This window comes from Cnephaeus nilssonii (assembly GCF_951640355.1).
Source record: "Cnephaeus nilssonii genome assembly, chromosome: 13".
Classification (NCBI taxonomy): Eukaryota; Metazoa; Chordata; class Mammalia; order Chiroptera; family Vespertilionidae; genus Cnephaeus; species Cnephaeus nilssonii.
The window spans coordinates 42,534,233-42,558,413 of NC_137084.1; the positions used below are offsets into that span (position 1 = coordinate 42,534,233).

Here is a 24,181-nt window from a genome sequence, read left to right on the forward strand (position 1 = left end):
GTAGATATGCTTACCCTGGGTGGTTGTTCTGTCTTTGCACAGTCCCCAGAAACTGGGCCTTAGTTGATTTCTGGGGCTCTCACTTCCCCCTTCCTCCTGGGTCTCCAAACTCAGACTGCAGTTATTCCTAGAGAGGCACCAATACCTGTCTGACAACATCAGGCAGGTGGGTGATCAAGCTAGAACTAGAATGAGGCCTGAATACTCCTAGTCCAGGTCTCTCCCTGCCGCCCCTGGCTGCCCCCTCCTGGCAGACTCACCTTCCCTCATACCAAGAGGTGACTGACTCGCTGAGAGAAGTCGGGCACAGATTGGCGGCCGCGTTATTGGGTTCCTGCAGGGGCCCGGCGACACTGTTGGATTCGTGGGAGGGTCTCTCAGTTACTCAGTTCTATCAAGTTGGGAAGGTCCCACAGAGCCCCCTCCACGTCCCAGGCTTTGCTCTAGCTCCGTGGTCGGCAAACTGCGGCTCCCGAGCCACATGCGGTCTTTGGCCCCTTGAGTGTGGCTCTTCCACAAAATACCACGGCCTGAGCCAGTCTATTTTGAAGAAGTGGCGTTACAAGAAGTTTAAGTTTAAAAAATTTGGCTCTCAAAAGAAATTTCAATCGTTTGTACCTAGCTGGATTAAGTCCATACGTTTTTGAAATTGGGTAAGGAGTTGGTCGGGACTCAGACACTAATTCAGCAAAATGAAAGTTGTCTCCCAGGTTAAAGGGGCACCTGCGACAGCCGTCCAGGAGTTGGCAGCAGTGGGAGCCAGGCAGCAGGCCTGCGCCTTTAAGGAGCTAGGGGGCGGAGGGGCGGGGCAGGAAGCGGACTCCCCGGCGGCGCCACCGGCTAGGTCTTTTTTGGGATGGGGCGGGCAGCCCTGCTATGGGCCCCGCCCCGTTTCCGACCTCCAGGTGCCTGTCCCTCACTAGGCGGGAGGGGAGGGGGCAGGGGGCGCCGGGTCAGACCGGCTTTGGGGAGCTCCCCACTCGGCTTCCCGCCTACAAAGGCTCAAGTTTGTTGACTTGGAGAGAGTAGCTGGGGCGGGGGCGGGTGCTAATAATACTCGTCCGTGCAGCCGCCGCGCTTTGCAGTTTACACAGCTGTCGCCCTCGGTCCTCCTTCATTAATCATAAAAACAGCCGCCGTTCGGGAGCGCCTCCTGGGTGCCAGGCCCCGTGCCCAGACCTTTGCGAGCACCGCCCCGTGGAGTCTGCCCTCCTAACCTTATCCCCATTTTACAGAGCGGGAAGGCTCGGCTCGGCGTGGGGCCGTGACTCGTCCGAAGTCCCTAGGCGGGTCGGCGGCTCCGGGATCCAGACGCGGGGCCGGGGAGGCGGGGCGCGGTGCTACCCGGGGGCGGAGCGGCGGGCGGGGCGGAAGGCGAAGGGGGTTGCGCGGCGGCTGGCCATCTTAAGTGGCCGCGGAGAGTCTAGGGCCGCTTCCCCCGGGAAGGGCGCCCCGGAGCAGCCCAGGAGGTGGGGGTCTGCGCGCGGCGGCCGCGGCTCTGGGGAGAGGTCGGGAGCCCGCGGATCTGAGGGAACTTCCTCCTAGACGGGCAGAGGGGGGCCTGGGCTCGGACTGCTGAACCCCTCGAGGCCAGGGCCTGCGGGGATGGTGGATGGTGCCAGGGAACTTGGCCAAGAGGGGGGAAGGGCTCTGCCCGGGCTGAGAGGGGGGCTGCCAGGGACCGTGCGTGGTGTTTCGAGGACACTGAACCTCGTCAGGGGCTTTGTAGGGGATCGGGTCTCTGTGGAGGGGATTCCCTCGCGGAATTTGTATGGAGCTGGACCCAGTGTAGTTTAGGGGTTCATGTCTAAGGGGGGGTTGGATTACACGGGAGTTGGGGGTTGGGGGCCGCTCGGATGATGGAGAGAGGGATGGAAGGAAGTTCATCGTGGGGTCCACGGGTTTGGGGAACTCGACTCTGCAAGGTTATGGGGGGCGGAATGGAAAGGATCTGGGGCGGAATCAGACGTCTGTGGGAGCTGGGGGTCATATTGCGATTATTAAAGGGGACTCATTCTCAGGGGAGGGGACTGGGGTCCCAAACTGTCGAGGCACAGCATGGAGGGACCTGGGCTTCCCTTAGGGGCTTGGCTAGACCTCCTCGGGATGGTGATGGCGGGGCAGACCATTGTGGGGTTTGGGAAGTCCCGGGTCCTGCGGGAATGCGGGGGGCGGGGGCGGGGGGCCCAGCGGAGGGGGAGGGGGAGGGGGAGGGGCGGCCGCCGGCTCTGCACTCCCGTCCGGCCCCTCCCGCCGCTTCTGAACAAACTTTTCTTTCTCTTCAAGTTGAGGCCGGCGCTGCAGGCGGCGGCGGCTGCACGGCACACCAGGCGGCCTGCGCGGCGGAGCGCGGGGCCCGGATCCCCGACCCGGCGGCCCGCGGATCCTCAGGCCCGGGGCCCGGGCCCAGCCCCAGCCTCAGCCCCTTGCGCGCCGAGGGTATGGCGCGGGGCGGTGGGCGCGGGCGGCGCTAAGCCCAGCGCGGGCCATGGCCTCGGCTGGCGGTGCGCTGGGCCCCGGAGGCAACGGGCCGGGGGGCGCGCTGGGCAGCCCGGCCCCTGCTTGGTACCACCGAGACCTGAGCCGCGCCGCTGCCGAGGAACTGCTGGCCCGGGCAGGCCGCGATGGCAGCTTCCTGGTCCGAGACAGCGAGAGTGTGGCGGGCGCCTTCGCGCTCTGCGTCCTGTGAGTGGCGCTGGGGCTGTCGGCGGGCGGGGGCTCGGTCTGGGGCTCCTGGAGTGTGTGGGGAGGGCTTGGGACCGTGGACGCCAGCGCCCCCCAGAGTGGGGCCTTGGCTTTATGCTGAGGCCGAGGAAGGATGCCGGGAGCACTTCCTTCCTGCTGTGTGTCTGGGGGCACTTTCTGGGGCGATGAAGCGGAGTAAGTGCCGACCGGCTGCCAGGGTGGCTGTAAGGGGGGAAATGCAAGGGGTCTCTGTCAGACCCCCTCATGCACCCTCCAGATAGAAGGAGCTGGAGGAGTGAGGATGTGCATTGCATGGTTGTGTGCAGTGCTGCTTACAGAGATTGGGTGTCTGAGAGGTAGGCAGAGGCGTAGTTAGAGTTGGGGCCAGAGGGACTGATGGGGTGTGTGAGGATGGTCAGCAGCTCCCTTAGGGGGCTTTGCTGTGCCCCCAGACTGAGGTTGGGGCCTGCCTGGCTGTGTATGGTTGGGGCTAGGGGGCAGGGTGGTGTCCAGAAGAAGAGGGTGAGGCTGTGTGGGGCCATGCCATTATTTCATGAATCAATGCGTGAGTATGTGTGCTCTGGCTCCCGGCTGCCCTAGCCTTGAACTGTGGGTGCTGAGTGTGGGGCTGGACTTGGCACCTCTCTGGGTGGGCCTGGTCCTGTGGCTGTACCCATTAGCCATAGGTGGCGGTGGTGTTGGGGTGAGTTTGCACTTTTAAGTTTTTGGAGTCTTCTCCGTGAGCTGTCCCCCACACCACTCATTGTGACACTGGGTAGCTCCTATGGGCCTCAGGAGTGGGAGGTGGTGAGTGGGGAGCCACACGGCTGCTTTGTTTAGATCTAGTTATGTTTCTCCTTGGCCCCAGGAGCTCTCCCAAACCTCCATCCCTTCGTCCCTTCCCTCTCTGTTCTCTTCACATCTTGTGGGGAGAAGGGGGGCGGGGGTGCATTGGCCTAGGCTAGTGGCTCTCCGTTGGGGTTGACTTGATCCTCAGGGGACATTTGGCAATGTCTAGAGACACTTTTCGGTTGTCACAACTGGAAGGATGCTACTGGCGTCTAGTGGGTAGAAGCTAGGGATGCTACTAAGCATCCTACAAGCACAGGGCAGCCCCTCACAACAAAGAATTACGCAGCCCAAAACCTCAGGGGTGCTGAGGTTGAGGAACCCTGAGGCAGGCAGTGGACCTGAAGAGGAAGGGGTGCCCTACGTCTGAGGCTCAGCCTGGAAGACTAAAGAGGAGCAGCCCAAGCAGATGAATATCCTTGAGCCCTGCCTCCCAGCCCCCCTCTGAGGCATAACCCCTAATTAGGGAGGGGAGAGAGGCAGGTGTTGGGTCAGCTGTTGAGTGAGAGGAGGACAGCTGGGCCTGTGTCTGGGTGAGGAAGTTATTGTCCCAAGAGGGGAGAATCCTGGCTCTATTGCCAGGAGAGGAGATGGGTGGGGCGAGGGTCTGTGGGGAGGTACTTCAGCTTTGCCAGCTGACTCTGGCTACTCCTTGCACTTCAGGAGTCTGGGGGTGGATGACCAGAAACATACTTGCTTACCTGTATACACACCCACATGTGTACAGGTAACATTCAGGACACATCCCTGCCTCAGCAGGTACAGGCGATCCGATCAGCAGGCCAGGATATAAGGACTTGGCCTCTGCCTTTTACTTGCTTTGTGTTTCATCTGTGAGTCTCAGTTTCCTCTTCTAGAGAATGGAGATAATAATATCTGCCTCAAAAGGTGAAGATTAATGAGATCATGTCTGTGCTAAGTACCTGGCCTGTCACAGAGACAGGGCCCAGTTAATGGGATGTTGTTATCGTTATAAACAGAAGCCCACAGTCCACAGACCAACACGCCCCGTCACCTACAGACACCAGCATGGCTTGTGTCTGGTTGGCAGCCAAGAGAGCCCTCACAGGGGGCCCACTTGAGGGAAGGGAATGGCCCTGTGGCCAAGGTAAAGGGTCTTCTCCTATAGGCATTTGGTCCTCTCTGGAGCCAACACCCCCTCCTGCCTAATACACAGTCTGGGTGACTGCCCCCCTTGGGCAAGACTACTCTGAGGTAGGGCTGCAGAGGGAGTCTTCCAGCCCCACTGAGTGTGGCCTTCGCCACCCAGGCCTGGCTCAGCTGTCACCTGCTCAGCTGTTGCTGTCATCTGTCAGCACCCCTATCACCCCTCCTCAGTTTGGGGCTCCTAGTGGCCTGGGTCCCCTTAGGTCATCCCAATTTCCTGGTGTCTGGGGAAGCGGATAGAAATCCCCAGGATGATACCCTTACACTCCCCAGCAAAACTGCCCCAGACACACCCAACTTCAGCAGAGCTAGACACCAACATAAACATAGACAGCAGGCACATGTGTGTTAGCACATTGCCCATGCATGCAAACAGCGGTTACCCAGGCTTCTGAGGACTCTTAATCTGGCGGGGGGCCCAGACTGGTACCACAGCCCAGAGGGGCTGTTTAGACAGCTGTGGAGGCCACAAAAGAGCTGTCTGTTACTTCCCGGGCCCTGGGCCCTGCGGTGGGTGTGGAGACTATGTAGGTCTGGGGGGGGGGGGGGGGGGGGGGCGGTTCCTGCTTGTTGGTGACACTAGCAGGATAGACGTGGACTGCCCCCATCATTAACCCTGAACAGCTTGGGCAAATGGTTATAGGGAAGCCAAGCTGAAAGGGCTGGCGTTGAGTCCAGTGGCAGGAGGAGAGGGTACCTTGGGGCTTAGACTCTAGCCTGGGAGTGACAGATTCTGACCTCCACCTTCTATCAGGTATCAGAAGCATGTGCACACATATCGAATTCTGCCTGATGGAGAAGACTTCCTGGCTGTGCAGGTAGGGGCTTGGACCCTGACCCCTGTCCTTGATTCCAGCCTGTGGCCTGAGACTAGCTGGCTGACCCTTCTCCCACCCTTGTTGGCTGCAGACCTCGCCGGGTGTGCCTGTGCGCCGTTTCCAGACCCTGGGCGAGCTCATTGGCCTGTATGCCCAGCCCAACCAGGGCCTGGTGTGCGCCCTGCTGCTGCCTGTGGAGCGGGAGCGAGAGCCAGACCCTCAAGACGACCGCGATGCCTCAGGTGCCACCCGGTGTGCAGTGTGCAAATGCCTGCCCTGCCTCGTGTTCAAATATTACCTGCTGCTTCCCATCCCATTTTCTCAACCTGCCTTCTTTAAAGCCCCAGCCCTAACCATGATGCCAGGGACCTTTACCCCCTTTCCACGGAAGTTTCTGATCACCATGGCATTCCCCCATACTTCACTGAGGGTGGGAGGCCCAGATGGATGCCCCACTGACCCCTGTCCACAGATGGGGAGGATGAGAAGCCCCCGCTGCCCCCACGCTCTGGCTCCACCAGCATTTGTGCCTCTGTGGGGCCCAGCAGCCCCCCACCAGCCCCTGAGGCCCCCACAACTCCGGCTGCTGAGAGGTAAGACCCCCAATCCCCTCCACTGAGCAGGAAGTCCCTTTCTCCTCTGAGAACTATGTTCTCACTAAAGGTGGGGAGACCTTTTAGGCCTCACCCCCAGGGGACCCCATCCCATCTCAGCCCCGGAGACAGATACCCTGATCCATGGTACTCTGATGGTCAATAGTACTGTCTCCTCTATGGATAGGGTCGGGGTGTTGGGACAGGGTCAGCAAGGCCTCTATTGACTTCTTAACCCCTCCTCCAAGTGCTCCCAATGGGCTGAGCACTGTCTCGCATGAGTACCTGAAGGGCAGCTACGGGCTGGACCTGGAGGCTGTTCGGAGTGGAGCCAGCAACCTGCCCCACCTCACCCGCACTCTTGCCACCTCATGCCGGAGGCTACACAGGTACCTGGGACATCCAACACCATGCATTGCACCCTTACCCCTCTGACCTGTCCTCACCTGCTCTCCCTTGCTGCACAGATGCCCTGACCTCTGACCTCTGGCCCTGAACAGGGAACCAGTCATTGCCTCCTGACTTTTCCTCACCTGAACCCTTGCATCCTTATGGTGGAGGCTGAAGCCCCCTTCCCTGTACCTGGATCGGGGTGGGCAGTTCTTCTGACCTGATGTCTCCCCTAGTGAGGTGGATAAGGTCCTGTCTGGCCTGGAGATTCTGTCCAAGGTGTTTGACCAGCAGAGCTCGCCCATGGTTACCCGCCTTTTGCAGCAACAGGTGGGGTTGTGGGAACATCTTTGGGGAATGGGTTCATGTTCTGGGGCTGAGTTGGGGACCTCCTGCATGGTGGCCTCATGTACAAGTCTTCTTCCTTCTCACTGCAGAACCCACCACAGACGGGGGAGCAGGAACTAGAGAGCCTGGTGCTGAAACTGTCAGTGTTAAAGGACTTCCTGTCAGGCATCCAGAAGAAGGTGCCTGACTCCTGACCTCTGACCCCCTCACCCACCAGTCCCTTACCACTCCCATTGGCCTAATTGATCTCAAGCCTGAAATTACAGTTTGGGGGCACCTCAATCATGCCCCTCTCAGAAGCAGCCCTCTGACCTTGTCCCCTGTCCTCTCATGTCCCCTGCCCTTTGCCCTTCTCCAGGCCCTGAAGGCCCTTCAGGATATAAGTTCCACGGCCCCCCCGGCTCCACTGCAGCCATGCACACGTAAGGCCAAGACCATCCCTGTGCAGGCCTTTGAGGTACATGGCAGGGGGTGCCAGCTGGGGTCTCATGGGTCAAAGGACAGTTGGAGGTGAAGGGGTTGTTGCCTGCCCCGAGGTCTTTTCAGCATCTCCTTACCTCTTGACCTGCAGGTGAAGCTGGATGTGACCCTGGGCGATCTGACCAAGATCGGGAAGTCACAGAAGTTCACGCTTAGCGTGGATGTTGAGGGCGGGCGGCTGGTGTTGCTGCGGAGACAGCGAGACTCACAGGAGGACTGGACAACCTTCACACATGACCGCAGTGAGCCAGGGCCTAAACTGGGAGGGGTGGACAGGGCAGCCCCAGGCCTCAGTACATAGGCCAGTGTGACTCATTCTCCATCCCCTAGTCCGCCAGCTCATTAAGTCTCAGCGTGTCCAGAACAAGCTGGGTGTCGTGTTTGAGAAGGAGAAGGACCGGACACAGCGCAAGGACTTCATCTTTGTCAGTGCCCGGGTGAGCAGCAGATTGGGCTAGGCCATTGGGGGCTGCAGGAGTCCCCATGGGATGGGAAAAGAAGGAACACATGATATAGGCATGTCGTCCCTCCTGGCAGGTGGGTCTGACAGGGCAGAGAGTACATGTATGGAGAGTGGGTGGCCTGAGAGTGGATTTAAATACTCATTCAATGAATATTTATCGAGCACCTATTATCTGCATGAACTATATAGTGGTGTACCAGACAAGCATGACCCTCCCCTCATGGTACCTGCTACCTAGCAGGGTATCCCTAGAAGGAGGGGTTCCCTGGCTGCTCACCTGCCTCTTACTGGCGGCTGCTCCCCCAGAAGCGGGAGGCCTTCTGCCAGCTGCTACAGCTCATGAAGAACAAGCACTCGAAGCAGGATGAGCCCGACATGATCTCTGTCTTCATAGGCACCTGGAACATGGGTGAGGCCTGGGGGCAGGGGCCGAGGTGGGAGGGAGAAATGGCCCCAGAGCAGGGGCCTGACCACTCCCATCCCCTCCACCTCCAGGAAGTGTGCCTCCTCCGAAAAATGTGACATCTTGGTTCACATCGAAGGGACTGGGGAAGACCCTGGACGAGGTCACAGTTGCCATACCCCATGACATCTATGTTTTTGGGACCCAGGAGAACTCGGTGGGTGACCGAGAATGGCTGGACCTGCTACGCGGGGGCCTCAAGGAGCTCACAGATCTGGATTACCGCCCGGTGAGGGGGGTCATCTTGTCCAGTCCCCTCTCCTCACAACCACCCGAAACTATCCTGCTTGACCTTATGGTGACCCTGGGAATACAACTTGACTGGCTGTTCTTCTGTCCCATGGGCCTATCCTTTATGAGATTTAACTCGAGTCCTTCATGCTATGGGAGGGTCGGTTTCTCTTTTGCTCCTCAGCAAAAGGATAGCAAGTTTTCCTATGCTGTGCCTGCCAGCACAGTTGATATCGTATGGGCTGTGGGGAGGGGTTGTGGACAGTGGCCCCGCTCGGGACAGTGGTGACTCTGTACTCTCCACCCAGATTGCCATGCAGTCCCTGTGGAACATCAAGGTGGCTGTGCTGGTCAAGCCAGAGCACGAGAACCGCATCAGCCATGTCAGTACCTCCAGTGTGAAGACTGGCATTGCCAACACCCTGGGTGAGCAGAGTGGACCTCCTGCTTCCTCTCCAGCCGAGGATCTTCCCCTTTTGGGTGGTCTCAGCTTTTCCATATATGGAACTCTTTGAACTTTGTAAAGTATGTTCCTATTCTAAATCTTATCTGGCCCCACCAGGAAGGCAGGCCAGGATAATTACCTCCATTTCACCTATACATATAAAAGCCTAAAAGACCTTTAAGACTGGTTGACTGGTTGCTATGATGCGCACTGACCACCAGGGGGCAGATGCTCAACACAGGTCCCTCACCACCCCCCCACCCTCCCTTCTGATCTCCGGCCAGGCGGAGGGACCCCACTCATGCACGAATTCGTGCACAGGGCCTCTAGTAGATGATAAAACTCAGGCCCAGAGTGGTTGAGTGATCTGTCTAAGGTCGCACGCGGTGGAGCCTGGCATAGTGCCTAGGTCTGTTGGTTTGCAGTCCAGTGCTCCTCCAGGGTGGATTCTGCCCAGAGTCTGTAGGTCCTTGCAGCTTCACCCTTGGAATCACCTGTGATCTCCAGGGGCTCTGCTCACACATGCAGACAGACTCGGTCCATCCACGTGTGTGCCCTACGTGGATCTCCAGGGAAGGTGTGGGTGTGTGCTCAAAGGCCTGCCTACCTCCTCAAATGTGCGGGTGGGGGGTGTTGGGAGAACCTTCCCACTGCTGCTTCGAGGGGAGAGCTGGGAGCCCACTAAGGGTGACTCGGGCCTTTTTTTCTTGATGTCCTGACAGGAAACAAGGGGGCTGTGGGCGTCTCCTTCATGTTCAATGGCACTTCATTTGGCTTTGTGAATTGCCACCTCACCTCGGGAAATGAGAAGACTGCCCGGTGAGCGGGTGCCTTCCCAAACAGTCTCTTCACCCCCATCCCTTAATTCACCTGAGGCCTATTCCCTCTCCCATATCCCAGTCCATGACCTACCTATGTCCTGTCCCAAGAGACCACCTTCTCCCTTATCCCAACTCAAGACCCCTCTTTCCTCAGGGACCCTGACCCCTACCCCATCTCTGACCCCAGAGACTTACCTTTCTGCCTGTCCCTGAGTCCTGACCCTGGGGACCTCCTCCCATCCTCACTGTAGGCGGAACCAGAACTACCTGGACATCCTGCGGTTGCTCTCGCTGGGCGACCGCCAGCTCAGTGCCTTTGACATCTCTCTGCGTTTCACTCACCTCTTCTGGTTTGGGGACCTCAACTACCGTCTGGACATGGATATCCAGGTGCGAGCAGGTGGCTGGGCTGGGGGTCAGATGGGCTCTCACCTCTGGCTCTGGCTCTGGCTCAGAGGGACAGCCTTCAGCCTTTGTGTCCCCACCCCAGGAGATCCTGAACTATATCAGCAGAAAGGAGTTTGAGCCCCTGCTCAGGGTGGACCAGCTCAACTTGGAGCGGGAGAAGCACAAGGTCTTCCTCCGATTCAGTGAGTGTGGGCCAAGGAGGAGGTCTGAGGGCCAGAGATCTGTGATATCCCTGAGCCCTGACCCCAGCCTGTTCCCTGCCTTCTCTAGGTGAAGAGGAGATTTCCTTCCCGCCCACCTACCGCTACGAGCGAGGTTCCCGGGACACATATGCCTGGCATAAGCAGAAGCCAACTGGGGTGAGTGAGGACAGGTGTGCCTTAGGACCCCAGGGCTGCAGTGAATCAAGAGTGCTTATGGGGTCAAGGGCGTAGGCGTCTGCAGTTACCACTCCAGTGCTGTGTTCCGCTGAGGCCGCAGGGGGTAATACTAGGTCTTGTGAGGATCCAAGTGGAAGGAGGTGGGGCCTCATCAGCTCTGGGAGTTGGGCAGGAGGGGGGGCTTGTGCTGAGCAGCCCCTAGCTGTTGGCCCTGACCATGCTGCCATCCCCTGCCCAGGTCCGGACCAACGTGCCTTCATGGTGTGACCGGATTCTCTGGAAATCCTACCCTGAGACCCACATCATCTGCAATTCCTATGGTCAGAGCCTCAGGGAAAGGGTGATGGGCGATCCTGGGTAGTCACTGTCCTGACTCTGCTCGAGCTTTGGGAAGTGGGAACACAGCTTTCCCCTGAGCCCCCATTCCTATCCCCCCTCCCCAGGTTGCACTGATGACATTGTCACCAGCGACCACTCCCCCGTGTTTGGGACATTTGAGGTTGGAGTTACCTCTCAGTTCATTTCCAAGAAAGGTGACTATTCTGGATATGCTTGTGGCTGTAGCACACATCTGGGGGCACAGGTGGAGACCTGGGATGTGCATGGGCTCGAATATGTGTGTGTGTGTACACGTACATGCGGAATGTTTCTGAATATGATGTGTGAGGGTGTCTGTGTGCCTGGGTCATCGTAAGAGGTACATGCCCATGAGTATGTGTGTATATGTGTGAGTGACTATCTGCCTGGGGCCACGTGTGTGCTCCTCAATGTGCCTGATGGTGTGGTGGATTATTGGTGGGCAATCCCCGAGGCATTCTGGTCCCCAGCACCTCCTAGATGACCTCTCTTGAGTTGCCTGTCTGCTCTGATCTAGGGTCTGGGCATTAGGGTCTCACTCCCTATTGGCTTGTTGGGACTGGGGAGGCCCCTCCTGGCCTTCCCTTCTGCCCTGCCAGGGCTCAGTCTCTCTGTCCTTGTCATCCTGTCACCTTCTCAGCCCTCCTGTCTTCCTTCCCCCCTCTGCCCCTCAGGGCTCTCAAAGACTTCAGACCAGGCCTACATTGAGTTTGAGAGCATCGAGGCCATTGTGAAAACAGCCAGCCGCACCAAGTTCTTCATTGAGTTCTACTCCACCTGCCTGGAGGGTCAGAAGGGGCCCAGGGCTGGAGTGGGCCAAGGGGCGTGAGAGGCCAGATGTGCCCAGAGCAGTTAGCCCCCTACCCTAGTTAGGGGGAAGGGTAGCCGGGAAGTGGTACTTAATGGGTGTTCCCTACCTCCACCCCAGAGTACAAGAAGAGCTTTGAGAATGATGCCCAGAGCAGTGATAACATCAACTTCCTCAAAGTGCAGTGGTCTTCACGCCAGCTGCCCACGGTGAGGCTGCAGGCAGGGCCTGGGCTCGTGGGTGAGGGCACACAGAGGGTGCAGTGGAGCATATTCAGGGCCTGCCTGGGAGGGCAGGCAGAGCGGGCAGAGCACATGCGTGTGTGTGCATGTCAGGGGGTCAGGGGTGGGCATGAGTGAGGAGAGGGCGTTTGCTTCATTTGGGGCCAAGTTACAGTTTGTTCATTTGTTTAATCATTACTTTTTGAACCTTTGCTAAATGTCAGGTCCTATGTTGGCCATTGAGGGTGCAGAAAATTAATTAGCTACAATGCTTTTAAGTGCTATGAAAGGCCCATATAGGGCTGTGTCTTCTACATTAAGGATTTGGGTTCTTTCCTTACGAGTTGAGTTGAAGTGATCATGCATGAGCCTGAGGGTAGGGGTGAGTGGTGTCGGGCAGGAGAGGGTAGTGGGGGCTTTGTTCCTCACTGGGCCTCTCCACTCCGCAGCTCAAGCCCATTCTGGCTGACATCGAGTACCTGCAGGACCAGCACCTCCTGCTCACAGTGAAGTCCATGGATGGCTATGAATCCTATGGTGAGGGGTGAGGGGTGCTAAGGAGCATAGGAAGCCACACGGGGCCCTAGAAAGGTTTGGCAATTTGTTGGTTTGCCCTTTCAGGGGAGTGTGTGGTGGCGCTCAAGTCCATGATTGGCAGCACGGCCCAGCAGTTCCTGACCTTCCTGTCCCACCGTGGCGAGGAGACAGGCAACATCCGTGGCTCCATGAAGGTGCGGGTGCCCACAGAGCGCCTGGGCACCCGTGAACGACTCTACGGTGGGGGCTCCATTGGGAGGGGTGTGGGGCATGAGATGAGGTGGTGTGGGTAGGCCCAGGAGAAAAGGACCAGGGGTGTGGGGAGAGCATGTTAGAATCCCTGGAATATGGTGTTTGGAAGTGCTGCAGCCATGGCTGAGAGTGGGCCTGCCCTGAGGAGTACCTGGGAGGAGGCTGGAAGGTCAGTGAGTGCCCGGGATCCAGGACCCCAAGTCCCCTCTGAGTCCCCTCTCCCTTCCTCCCCCAGAGTGGATCAGCATTGATAAGGATGAGGCAGGAACAAAGGGCAAAGCCCCCTCTGTGTCCCGAGGCAGCCAAGAGCCCAGGTGAGCTGGGGCTGTGTGGGGTGTCATGTGAAGGGGTGCCTGGGGGCTTTTGGTCAGCCCCTACTTCATCTCTCCTGCCCTCTGCACCCCTGGCAGGTCAGGGAGCCGAAAGCCAGCCCCCACAGAGGCCTTCTGCCCACTGTCCAAGTTATTCGAAGAACCAGAGAAACCACCACCAACGGGGAGGCCACCAGCCCCTCCTCGAGCTACTCCCCGGGAGGAGCCCTTGACCCCCAGGTGAGAGAACTTGACCCATCACTGTGCTTGGCTTTCAGCGCCAGCCTGGGGGCTGTCTGCTGCCCCATGGCCCTACGCCATGGCCACTCCGGCCAGCCAGGCCTCCCTTGGGTGTGGCTCTCTGAGTCAAAGGGAGCATAGTCAGCCTTTCCTCTCAATTCTGCCTTAGAAATGGTTTCTGCGACAGCTCCCTCCACGTAAACAGAACCGGTGTGAGCTCCTGTGTGGAGAAGGCACACGCCTCAGCTCGGGGTCTCCCTCGGCGCTCTCTGTGGAGCACTCACAGCTCTATAGTGCCCCCTGGAAAGGGGTTGGTGATCAAATGAGTTTGAGAAACGGTTCTTGTCTTTTCTTAGATATTCCCAGTGCACGTTAGTATTAGCCAAAGCTCTGAGCATGTGGACAGGAAGGAAACCCTTTTTCAACTTTGTTGAATATAGTTTCCCAAACTTAATGGACCAGGAAACTTCTTTTCCACACAACAGCTATTAACATCCAGTGTTCTGTGGGTCACACTTGGGGAAAGTGACTATCTCCAATTGTTGCTTGAACTTAACTAAAAACTCCTAGGTCCCGGGGGTGCTTTTTCACTCATCTTCAGCTGTTATCAGTCATCTTGGTTTTATTGCCAGGTTTGTGTAAAACTGAGCAAGAGTCCTCAGTAGGTCAGTCTCAGATGCCTCGAGAGAGGGAAAGTGATACGCTCAAGGTCACGTCTCCCGACTCCCAGTCTGGTTCTCCTTCTCCCTCACCCACTGCCTTCACTTTGGGTTCCCGGGTCCTGACTTAGTTTTCCTGCTCCCTAACCCAGGTTGAAGCCAGAGGGGGCTCCAGAGCCTGAAGGGGTGGCGGCTCCTCCACCCAAGAACAGCTTCAATAACCCTGCCTACTACGTCCTTGAAGGGGTCCCACACCAGCTGCTGCCCCCAGAGCCACCTCCGCCTGCCAGGGCCCTTGTCCCACCTGCCACCAAGAACAAGGTGGCCATCACAGTGCCTGCTCCACAGCTTGGTCGCCACAGGCCTCCCCGAGTGGGAGAGGGGAGCTCATCAGATGAGGAGCCTGGGGGCACACTGCCCCCTCCAGACTTTCCACCCCCACCACTGCCAGACTCGGCCATCTTCCTGCCTCCAAGCCTGGATCCTTTGCCAGGGCCAGTGGTCCGGGGTCGCAGTGGGGGTGAGGCCCGTGGCCCACCCCCCCCTAAGGCCCATCCAAGACCCCCACTGCCCCCAGGTCCCTCATCCACTAGCACTTTCCTGGGGGAGGTAGCCAGTGGGGACGATCGCTCCTGCTCGGTGCTGCAGATGGCCAAGACACTGAGTGAGGTGGACTACGCTCCTGCTGGCCCTGGCCGCTCGGTGCTCCTGCCAGGCCCCCTGGAGCTGCAGCCACCCAGGGGACTGCCCTCAGACTATGGCCGGCCGCTCAGCTTCCCTCCACCTCGAATCCGAGAGAGCATCCAGGAGGACCTGGCAGAGGAGGTGTGTGGACCAGGGGTGGCTGGCTGTGTATTCCTGAGGTGTGTGCTTGTCCCTGGCCTGCGGTGTCCTTCTACACCATTCAGCACTCGGGTGTCCCCTCTACCCTGAGCTGGGCACTGGGGAGTTGGGAGACATGAATTAGCCCCCGTCCTTGCCTCCCTTCCCTCCACCCCAGGACATGTGGTAGAATGTGGCTGTCTTTCAGTGCTCTCCCTGACATGCCCTATTTCTTCAGGCTCCGTGCCCGTGCCCGTGCCCGCAGAGCGGGCGGGCCGGCGGGCTGGGTGAGGCGGGCATGGGCGCCTGGCTGCGGGCCATCGGCTTGGAGCGCTATGAGGAGGGCCTGGTGCACAATGGCTGGGACGACCTGGAGTTTCTCAGGTGGGGGAGGGGCTGGAGGCAGATGGGTGGGGCTTGCCCTGGGGCGGAGCCACGGATCCTCTGGAGTCCAGAGTCTGGACTACCTCGCCCATCTATGCCTCCCTTACCCCTTCCTACAGCGACATCACCGAGGAGGACCTGGAGGAGGCTGGGGTGCAGGACCCGGCTCACAAGCGCCTCCTTCTGGACACCCTGCAGCTCAGCAAGTGACAGCGGTGGCACCGTGAAGCTGCGAATTCAGCGCCCCTTCCTACCCCCACGAAGATCTAGCCGTGGCCCCCGAGTTGAAAATTTATGAGGGGTGGGCAGCACCTCTCTACCTATTTATTTGGAATCTGCGTTCCCCACAACCCAATCGTTTGGAATGCCCTAATTAGGACATCCTGCCCCTCCTTTTATTCCAGGGGCACCAGAGATCAGTTACCATGGTTACCAAGGACCTTGGTTATTCTGGTGCTGCCCATCCTTTCTGGACCCCTCAGACCTAAGGAGTGTCTGAGGGGTCCATTTGGGTACGTCTGGACCCTCACTTTCACCACTGTTCTTTGGCCTGTAGCACAGAGGGAGGGGCTCAGTGGGGACCTCTCCCCAACACCCACTCTGGGGTGTCCATCCGGAAATGAAGGAACAGTCCAAGTACCGGGCTGGGTTTAATTTAAGATTTTCTGTGTGGGTTTAGGGAGGGCAGGGACTTTAATATTATTGGGGCGGTTGGGAATGGGGGATGAATCTCTGCCATAAAGTGCCAGTTTGCTTAGTTCTCACTGTCTCCTGGTCTCTGTGAGCGTGTGTGTGTGTGTGTGTGTGTGTGTGTGTGTGTGCGCGCGTGTGTGTGTGTGTGAGCGTGTGTGTGTGTGTAGCAGCCTCTGGGAGCAAGGGAGACCCAGCTCTTACCAGCAGCCAGCCTATCCCCATCCTGGGTACTCAGGGGTTAGCGGCATGATGTCTTCAATAAATTAAGTTTTATTTGGATTGAGCAAAACTCACTTCAATAAATTACAAGTTTCTCAAAGGAAAAGAACAACAATAAAACAAAACAAAAAATCAAGAGGAAACCCCTCTGTCCCATTGGCCTGGCAGCCCCTGCACTCCTCTAAAGGGCCTGCCCTCTGGGCCAGACTGGTTGCCAGACGGGAGGAAACGCTGAGGGACAAATTGGTGGGACCCTTCAGGCTGCTGATTATGGTGAGCCTGAGGGGTGGGGCAGCGGGCTGGTAACCAAGGTGGGGAATGACCCAGCCTGCTGCAGAGGGGAGGGGCCGGCTGGTCCTCCCGGAGGACCCTCACGTTGGAACAGTTGGGGACCGGCAGGTATTTGATCCCGGTTCCAAAGAAAGCCAAGCTAGACGCGCCTCTGGGCTCTCCTAGGGGGGAAGGGGGTCCCAGGGAAAAGTACCCCACTCTGCCGGGTGGGGGTGGGGGAGGACAAGAGTGGCTCTGACTTTGTCTCCAAAACTAGGGAGGGGACTCCTCGGGGTCAGACACAGTGGGAGGTGGGGACTTCCAGGCAGGCGGCCGGGACTGGGAGGGGCTCTGTCGGGTCTTGGAGGGGCTGGGGCGTCTCTGGGGCCAGGCCCGGAGCCTCCAGAGTCCGGCGGCTAGAAGAGATTGGTCTTCAGGGTGGGGCCGGGCTTCCGGTGGAAGGAGGACAGGACCCCGGAGAAGGGCCCGGGCCCCGGCTCTGCTGGCTGCCAGGCCTTCAGCAGCTCCGCGGCGCCCGCGCCGGGCCCGCCGCCCCCGCCGCCCGCCACGCCGGCCCACAAGGGGCCCTTGAGCGGTTGTGGCCCCGGGCCGGGCCCGGGCCCGGAGCCCAGGGCGGCCGGCAGCGGGCTGGGGCTCAGGCGCGGGCTGGCCAGGCCGGGCGCGGGCGGCGGCGGCAGCGACGCGGTGCTGTCGGGCGTGGGGCTGCACGTGGACTCCTTGGAGTCGTCGTCCTCGGACGAGCAGCGCGCCTCGCCCTTTTTGGCGCCCGCCGTGCCCGCCGCACCCTTGGCGCTGGCCGCGCGCTCCTGTTTTCGGAACTTGGCCCGGCGGTTCTGGAACCAGACCTGCGGGCACAGGGGCCGGTCAGCCCGGGGCCGCGAGGCGCGAGTGAGACTTCCGTGCGGAAGGGGCCGGGTCGGGAGGGTCAGCAGGCTTCCCAGCGGGGCCCCTCCGCCCTCCACCGCTCAGCTCGGCCTCCTCGTCCACGGCCTCCTGGACCCTTTCTCCAGGTCCTTAGGGTCTGCGGACCCCGCTGGGCGGAACTCCGCCTTCCTCTCCTCCGCTCCCAAAGGCCCTGCCCCCCAATTCCCTCCTGCAAGACGCTCCGAGCACCCGCCCAGAGTGTCCCAGGGCGGCCGAGAGCGGCCGAGGACTCTAGGAGAAACCTTTTGTGTCCCGTTAAGGCGGACCAGCTGGACATCTATCTGTACCCGGGTTTGTCACACAGACAGCAGAGTCCGCCCCGGCCCGGCTCTGCGCCCGCCCGGGGTTCCAGGCTCGGGAGTTTCGCAGCTGCGGAGCTGGGGAGGGGACCTGGCGCTGACCGGCTCCCCGCGCCCCTCCCACCACGCTGGGACCCGAGGCCGCCTGGGGCATCCCGTCCACCCACTCAGCCTCCGTTCTCGCTCCCCCAGCACCGCTCTGCGTGCCCGGCCCTCCCAGGGGGACTGCAGGGAAATCGTGGGTCTGGCCAGCCCAGTTCTCCCGAGGGCCTCCGGTCTGCCAGGGCCCGGCCCCAACGCCTCGCCGGGCTGCCCGTCCTCTCCTGCCCGGTTACCCCCGCCTGCACCCGGGCCCTGGCCCTCCGCCCGCATGTTACACCTGCTCCCCGCCCGGCGAGGCCCCTGGTCCCGCGGCCCCGCAGGTGTCGGGCGACCACCTCCGTCCTCTCCGAGCACACACTCCCGCACACACGCGCGCAAACACGCACCTGCACGCGGGCCTCGGTGAGGTCAATCTTGAGCGCCAGCTCCTCCCGCGTGTAGATGTCCGGGTAGTGGGTTTCCGCGAAGACGCGCTCCAGCTCCTTGAGCTGCGCGCTCGTGAACGTGGTGCGGATGCGCCGCTGCTTCCGCTTCTCGTGCAGGCCCGACGGCTCCGGGAAGAACTTGTAGGGCACTGCGGGGTGCGCGGAGCGGGGCAACCGGGAGGGAGAGTGAGGGGCCGCGCGCAGCCGGCGGGGTCCTGCCCCTGAGGGCATCGCTCACCGTCCCCCGCCCCTGGCCCGGCCCCTCGCTCCGTCCTCTCGGCCTCGGGTGGAGCGTCTTCTCTATGGCTCGCTGGAGCCGGCAGGGGTCACAGCGGACGTGGCGCAGTGAGACCCCACAGCAGCAGCGAGGGAACCGGAATCCGCCCCTCCCGTCACAGCCGTTTACCTGTGGTCGGCCTTCGCCCTGTTCCCTCCACCTCCCGCCAGGCCACCACCCGCTCCGACCCTCCCATCAGCGGGTCTCTCCCTCAGCCATTCTGCCGCCCGGCGTCAGGTCCACCCGAGCCTTGGCTGGCTTTCGGGTCTCATCAGCACCGAGAATCTCCCCAGGAACCAGTCCTGGTCCTCGGCAGGGCGGCGGAGACTCCCCTGCTCGGGTCTTTCAATCCTGCCACAGCCCCTCCGCACTGCCGGATCTGGCCCCCCACCCGCCCTCTCCCTCCTTCCCAGGCCTCATTTCCTCAGCTGCATCTCACACCTTCTCTCCCTCCTCTCCACCCAAACCTCCCGCTAACTTTCCTCCTCGGGACCATCCTCTCGGTGCCCTTTGGGAAGTGTCCTTGTTTCTCCCCACCTAGGTTCCTCCATCTTCTCTTTGCCCTTCTTCGTCCTCGCGGGCACCCCTCTCTGTGTCCCACCCTTCCCCCTCACTCTCTTCCCATCCTGGTCTCCCATCTACCCCATCCCAGTCCCCACTGTCCCATAGACAGTGTTCTGACACTGTCTCCCCATCCCTCTCTCCAACTCCCACTTAGGTCTCCATATTTTCCAGGGGCCCCCAATATCCGTCATCGTTGTCCTGTCACCCTAGTTCTCTCTCCCTGAATCCCTGTCTCTAACACCCCATCCTATCCCCATCTTCCTCATCTGTTTGCATCTTCCTTCATCCCCATCTCCCATACTTCTGTCTCCACCACCTGGTTCTTATCTCCATCTCCCCAACCCTGGGTCCCTATTTCTCCTAGGGTCCCCAGTCTTCCACCTGGCTCACACCTCTTTGTACTGGTCCCTATCTCCCCCAGCTCAGAGCTCCATCTTTCTGGGGCCCATCTCCCCATTTCCTTTCTCCATTTCCCAGTCCCCATCCGCATCAGGCCCAGAGCACCCAATCTCCCCATCCCTGTTCCAGTTTCTGACTCCTTCTCTCTGGATCTCATTTCTCCAAATCCAGGTCCCGATCTCACCATCCCTCCCCACCCCCACCCCTAGGCCCCAATCTTCTAGTTGGGTCCTAGGGGTCGTCCCAGGAAGGAAGGAGATAAGGAGATTGGGTGGGGCAGCGTGGACTGTAATTGGAGGGCTAGGATGGCTGAGAGGCTCCCTGAGGCTGGAGGTTCGTATGGGGACTTGGATCAAGGAAGGAGCAGCTTCTGGGTCCTGCAGGCCGCTAGTTGGGAGAGTCTCCAGGGGGAATAAGGACATGAAAGTGGCTTCATGACCTGGGCACCCTTTTCTTCAGGGCATGGAATGTGTTTCTGTGGTGGAAGAGGGTTTGGGTACAGGCAGGATGGGTCCAAAACCAGGCAGGAGGGGCCTGATGGCTCTGGGCTCTAGGAAGGTTTTCATCTGGGCAGCTCCGTGGCTGGCAGGGTCCTTGCTGGGGGTCGGGCATGAAGGGGGGTGGTGATGATAAGGATGGGGGTCTGCTAAACTGGGCCGGGAGCATCTTCCAAGAATACAAGGGATTGAGAGGTTTGGTGGTCAGTCTTTGCAGGGAGGGAGGGGAGGGCCTGGCGAGGGGCCTGGGGCTGGACCGGCTGTTTCCTTGACCCTAAGCGTGTGGGGTAGGGATGTGGCAGCTGGGAAGGCTGAGAGTGGGAGGCTCAGCGCTGCCCAGGTTACCCCCGTCTTACAGGGGGACTGAGGGTCCAGCGGGGCATTGGAGGGTCTGGCCGGGGCAGAGATGGTGGCGGCTGTGGGGGGCTGTCTCAATCACTTGAGGAGCAGGGAAGGGGCTGGGGGTTCCGCAGGATTTGGAGCGAGGATTGGGCTGGGGCTGGGCTCACCTGCCGAGTAGGGCGCGGGCTGGTGGTCGCGTAGGGCGCCAAGCGCGCAGTTGGAGGAGCCGAGCGCGGGGCAGGGCGGCCCGGCCGCGGGGAAGGCGGGCCGGAGGGGGCTGTATTGGAAGCCTCCGGGCTGGCTGCAGGCGCCGAAGTCGCCGTAGGCGGACGCCTCCATGGCCGCCACGCAGGAGTCGTACGAATTGAGGTAGGAGTAGTCCATCGGCCCGGGGGGGCGAGGACGGGGGCCGGGCCGGGCCAAGTCGGGGTCGGGGTCCCGGGCCGGGTGCGGGTCGGGATGGGAGTTCGAGCGCTAGGCGCCGAGGACCCGAGTCCGGCTCTGAACGCCCGCGAGCCTGCCCGCCCCGTCGCGGCCGCGCTCCACCCGGGTGCAGCGCAAGTGCAGCCTGCGCGGCCCGCGTGCCTTTTAACGCGCAGGACCCCGCCGAGGGGGCGGGGCGAGCTCCTCGGGGCGGGGCCTAGACGGCCCAGACCCCGCCCCAGCTGCCCCCGACCCCACCTCCACCCCAAAAGGTACCCGCTGCCTTCGGATGGCTCCGGAGGTTCAGGGCGGGGCTGCGCGGGGCCCCCTCACTCGAGTCCCCATCCCGCCCCAATCCAGCCCAGACCTTGGGTCTGTGCGCATCGCGCCGGCCCAGAAGGTCTCGACCCCTTTCCCCGGCTTCTCCACCTGCGGCCCCGCAGAAGGGAGCGGAGACGGGCCCGGCAGCGCTCGTGTGAAGTTAATTCAATTCGTCCAGATAACCGAGTTATTCCGATCCAGCCCCTCGGCCCCGCCCCCCGCGAGTTCCTTCCCGGCGGGGACCACAGAGGCAGCCCCGGAAGGGGGAGGGAGACAGGCCCGAGGAAGAGACGGAGCCTGGGACGGGGACGGGGACGAGGAGAGGAGACAGAGACAAACAAGGAGAGAAAGGGGCAAGACAGAGGCAGGTGCACCGATGGAGACGAGGATGAGACATGGACGAGAGAGGAAGGTTGGAGACGGGGGCAAGAGGAAGAGACAGGGACAGCGATGGAGACAAAGGTGAACCATGGACTTGAGAAGAGCAGGGGTGGGGATGGGGACAAGGCAGGGACAGAGAGGGGGACAGAGAAAGGAAGGCAGGCGGCATGGAGACAGAAGGTAGAGGGATGAGACAGGGATTGTGATGGAGATCAGGAGAGAGATGAGACACAACAGGGCAGTGATGGTGAGACAGACACAAACGGAGGGACAGTTTCAGAAAGACCAGGCCAGGGATCAACACGGAGGAGGAACCGGGGCGGAGAGGCGGGGAGAAAGAGCCTTGGGCGAGCTGAGACCCAGGAGCTGTAGCGCCCAGAGGAAGGATTGTGGTGCAGGCGCCGCTCGCTCCAAATCCTGCGGAACCCCCAGCCCCTTCCCTGCTCCTCAAGTGATTGAGACAGTCCCCCACAGCCGCCACCATCTCTGCCCCGCTGGACGCTCTGTCCCCCTGTAAGACGGGGTTAACCTGGGCAGCGCTGAGCCTCCCACTCTCAGCCTTCCCAGCTGCCACATCCCTACCCCACACTCTTAGTGTCAAGGAAACAGCCGGTCCAGCCCCAGGCCCCTCGCCAGGCCCTCCCCTCCCTCCCTGCAAAGACTGACCACCAAACCATCTGCAGCTCAGGGGGAGGGTCGCAGGCACCGAGGTCCCACTGTCCTCCTGACTTGTCCTGAAGGCCCCACGACCTTGTCCTGAACCTTCATGGCCAGATCGGCCTCTCCCCTTCCAGTTCCCCATCTCGGTCCTCCTTTCCACTGCCATCGGATGGGACCCTCTGGTTCCCCGCACCTTCATCACAAAGTGTATGATGAATGGCAGGACAGGAAGTAACCCAGTGGCACCTTTTCTCTCCCTTAACCTCTCGCCTCCCTTCTCCAGAGAATCTTTTCTCCTCCAGGAAAACCACCTAGACTTACTCTGGACCTGGCCACAGACACTCTGGCCCTCGGCAGACTCAGCCACCGCTGTGGGACGGTGGGACACAGAAACCTTTCCAGGGGAACAGAATAGAGAACTCTTCTGCCCCAGCAGCTCACCTTATGTAGATGGACAGCTGCCCCACCCAGCCCCCAGCCTCCTCAACCCAAATCTTGGCGGGTCCTGCAGATGGGGGAGTGGAGACCCAGCAAGCAGCCAGGGGAGGAGGCACCCTTTTTACCAAAGTCCTTGGGGATAAGGGAAGGGCTCCCAGAATACACCTCTGCCCCCATTTACTAGCTCAATGGGGAGCATGTGCACCCTCAGATCACCCACTTCTCTGGCCACTCATTCTTTGCTTCACACAAGGACATCTCCATGCCAGGGGGCTTTTTTGAAGTGTTTTCACTATTTTTTAGCTCTAAACTTCTAAAACTGACAGTAAAACTGCTTTAAAAATTCTCCCCACTGATGTGTGAGGTTCACCAATCTCCCTTGACACATCCTCTACAGCAGTGGTTCCCAACCTTTTTTGGCCATGCCCCACCTAAGCATCTCTAAAATCCTGATGCCCTCCTTCCCCATGACATATAATTCTTATTCAAAAAGTGAACTCCTATTCATGTGGAGGAAGCCTAAAAGGCCATTGACTTAATCTAAACATGCTTTCAAAGAACATGGCATCCATGAAAGAGAAAAATAAAAGAATGAAAGGACAGTTGAAGTACTGAGAAAGCAATCACTAAGAAATTGTTAAAAAAATAAGAATAATATGAAGTGATATGAAAAAAATAGCAAATAAAGTTTCAAAACATATAATAGAGAACTGAAATGCATAAATATGTCACAATATATATTTATATACTGTATATGAGGCCCCAAGAACCGTAAGAAAGGCAAAAAATTCGTTGGTAATAACTCATTCTCAAATTGCCCCCCTTAAAAATCAAATTGACCGCTGAGGAGCATGTGCCCCACCGTGGGAACCACTGCTCCACAGGAAGCCCAAGGGTCCTCAGAACTGGGAAATCAGACGGTGCCACCTCTCTCTTTAGACTTCCCGTGGCTCTCCATTGCCCTCAGGATAAAATCCAATACACTCTAATAGTGCCTGGCACAAGGTAAACAGATAGATAAATTAGCTACCATCACCCCCACAACCCGTTTTCCTGTCACCCAGTGACTGGGCCCTGTGTGACTAGACCCAGACCACACGGTGGTCGGGCTCCTCTGTCACACCTGATACCTAGATGTGTAACCTGGACACAGAACCCTGTCTTTGCATGGATGGCAGCATCACCTCTTCCCTGAAGATTTCAGAAGATATTAGGTCCTGCAGAGTTACCCAGGCTGGCCCTTTAATTAATTTTTGCAGATGAAGAGGTTGAGGCCCAGAGAGGGGTCCTGTAGGAAGTGTGGAAGTAAAGACAGTGGGAGTGTGTCAGGGTAGAAAGACATCCCCTACCCCCACAGAGAGAGCAGCGATGCAAAAAGGAACATGGGGAGGTTCCTTTTTCGTCTGCTCTTATCCCAACTTGGATACTTATTCTGTGAGCCTGGATGGTGGGCGCGTCCTGAGAATGAATGAGGAAGGACCCATGCCCCGGAGCACTCCTTCTGCCTGCGGTCTTTTGGAGAATGGCAGCCTGAGACCACCACCCTTTTCCCACTTCTAAGAGCAGCCACTGAAGTTAGCCTCCCCTCAGAACTCTGAGCAAGGATCTCCTGGCCCCAGGGTGTGGCCACCATGCTGATTTATTAACCCAGTGTACTCCTAGGCAGTCCTCTCCGATGAGGGGAGAGCGTGGAGTCGTGGCTCCTCCCTGAAGTGCATCTTCTCACGCTCCGAAGCAATGTCTTCAGTGTCATCATTGTACAACTATGATTGGAAGCCAAGCTTGATCAGACAC

The 24,181-nt window shown here is 59.5% G+C and overlaps 3 protein-coding genes across 7 annotated transcripts in view; 1 reads left to right on the forward strand and 2 right to left on the reverse strand.

The window, feature by feature from the left end:
- The window catches only part of ANAPC15 (anaphase promoting complex subunit 15), a 93,015-nt gene extending 91,744 nt beyond the window's left edge, over positions 1 to 1,271 (reverse strand). The window contains exon 1 of the mRNA XM_079788175.1: positions 261 to 1,271. The gene's annotated coding sequence lies outside the window, so the exon portion shown is untranslated. The remainder of the gene's footprint in view (positions 1 to 260) is intronic.
- A 99-nt stretch (positions 1,272 to 1,370) lies between these two features.
- Positions 1,371 to 15,807, forward strand: INPPL1 (inositol polyphosphate phosphatase like 1). 3 transcript variants are annotated; one of them, XM_079788454.1, is made up of 29 exons: positions 1,371 to 1,469; positions 2,287 to 2,685; positions 5,456 to 5,519; positions 5,611 to 5,761; positions 5,992 to 6,112; positions 6,361 to 6,501; positions 6,739 to 6,832; positions 6,940 to 7,029; positions 7,209 to 7,307; positions 7,422 to 7,572; positions 7,661 to 7,767; positions 8,100 to 8,202; positions 8,289 to 8,485; positions 8,796 to 8,913; positions 9,655 to 9,751; positions 10,005 to 10,143; positions 10,244 to 10,343; positions 10,432 to 10,520; positions 10,780 to 10,861; positions 10,985 to 11,074; positions 11,573 to 11,686; positions 11,827 to 11,915; positions 12,377 to 12,464; positions 12,549 to 12,704; positions 12,952 to 13,030; positions 13,127 to 13,267; positions 14,079 to 14,789; positions 14,987 to 15,132; positions 15,252 to 15,807. In XM_079788454.1, exons 2-29 carry the CDS (start codon positions 2,489 to 2,491, stop codon positions 15,428 to 15,430), a joined length of 3,933 nt encoding a protein of 1,310 aa, XP_079644580.1. In that variant the 5' UTR covers positions 1,371 to 1,469; positions 2,287 to 2,488; the 3' UTR covers positions 15,431 to 15,807. The 3 variants fall into 3 exon arrangements, with proteins under 3 accessions (XP_079644580.1, XP_079644581.1, XP_079644582.1); XM_079788455.1 differs by having other exon boundaries at positions 14,079 to 14,751; XM_079788456.1 differs by lacking the exon at positions 1,371 to 1,469 and having other exon boundaries at positions 2,492 to 2,685; positions 5,611 to 5,771.
- Positions 15,808 to 16,730: 923 nt separating this feature from the next.
- Positions 16,731 to 20,548, reverse strand: PHOX2A (paired like homeobox 2A; the record flags this gene model as incomplete). 3 transcript variants are annotated; one of them, XM_079787468.1, is made up of 3 exons in its annotated part: positions 16,731 to 17,180; positions 18,047 to 18,234; positions 20,332 to 20,548. In XM_079787468.1, 3 exons carry the CDS (start codon positions 20,546 to 20,548, stop codon positions 16,731 to 16,733), a joined length of 855 nt encoding a protein of 284 aa, XP_079643594.1. The 3 variants fall into 3 exon arrangements, with proteins under 3 accessions (XP_079643594.1, XP_079643593.1, XP_079643592.1); XM_079787467.1 differs by having other exon boundaries at positions 16,731 to 17,204; XM_079787466.1 differs by having other exon boundaries at positions 16,731 to 17,229; positions 18,027 to 18,234.
- Positions 20,549 to 24,181: the final 3,633 nt, after the last annotated feature.

Excerpts from the sequence above, each read along its gene's own strand:
- INPPL1 (XM_079788454.1), top strand. The coding sequence starts at position 2,489 with ATGGCCTCGGCTGGCGGTGCGCTGGGCCCCGGAGGCAACGGGCCGGGG. Across the intron at positions 5,520-5,610 it reads AAGACTTCCTGGCTGTGCAG|ACCTCGCCGGGTGTGCCTGT; the intron begins GTAGGGGCTTGG and ends TGTTGGCTGCAG. Across the intron at positions 15,133-15,251 it reads GACGACCTGGAGTTTCTCAG|CGACATCACCGAGGAGGACC; the intron begins GTGGGGGAGGGG and ends CCCTTCCTACAG.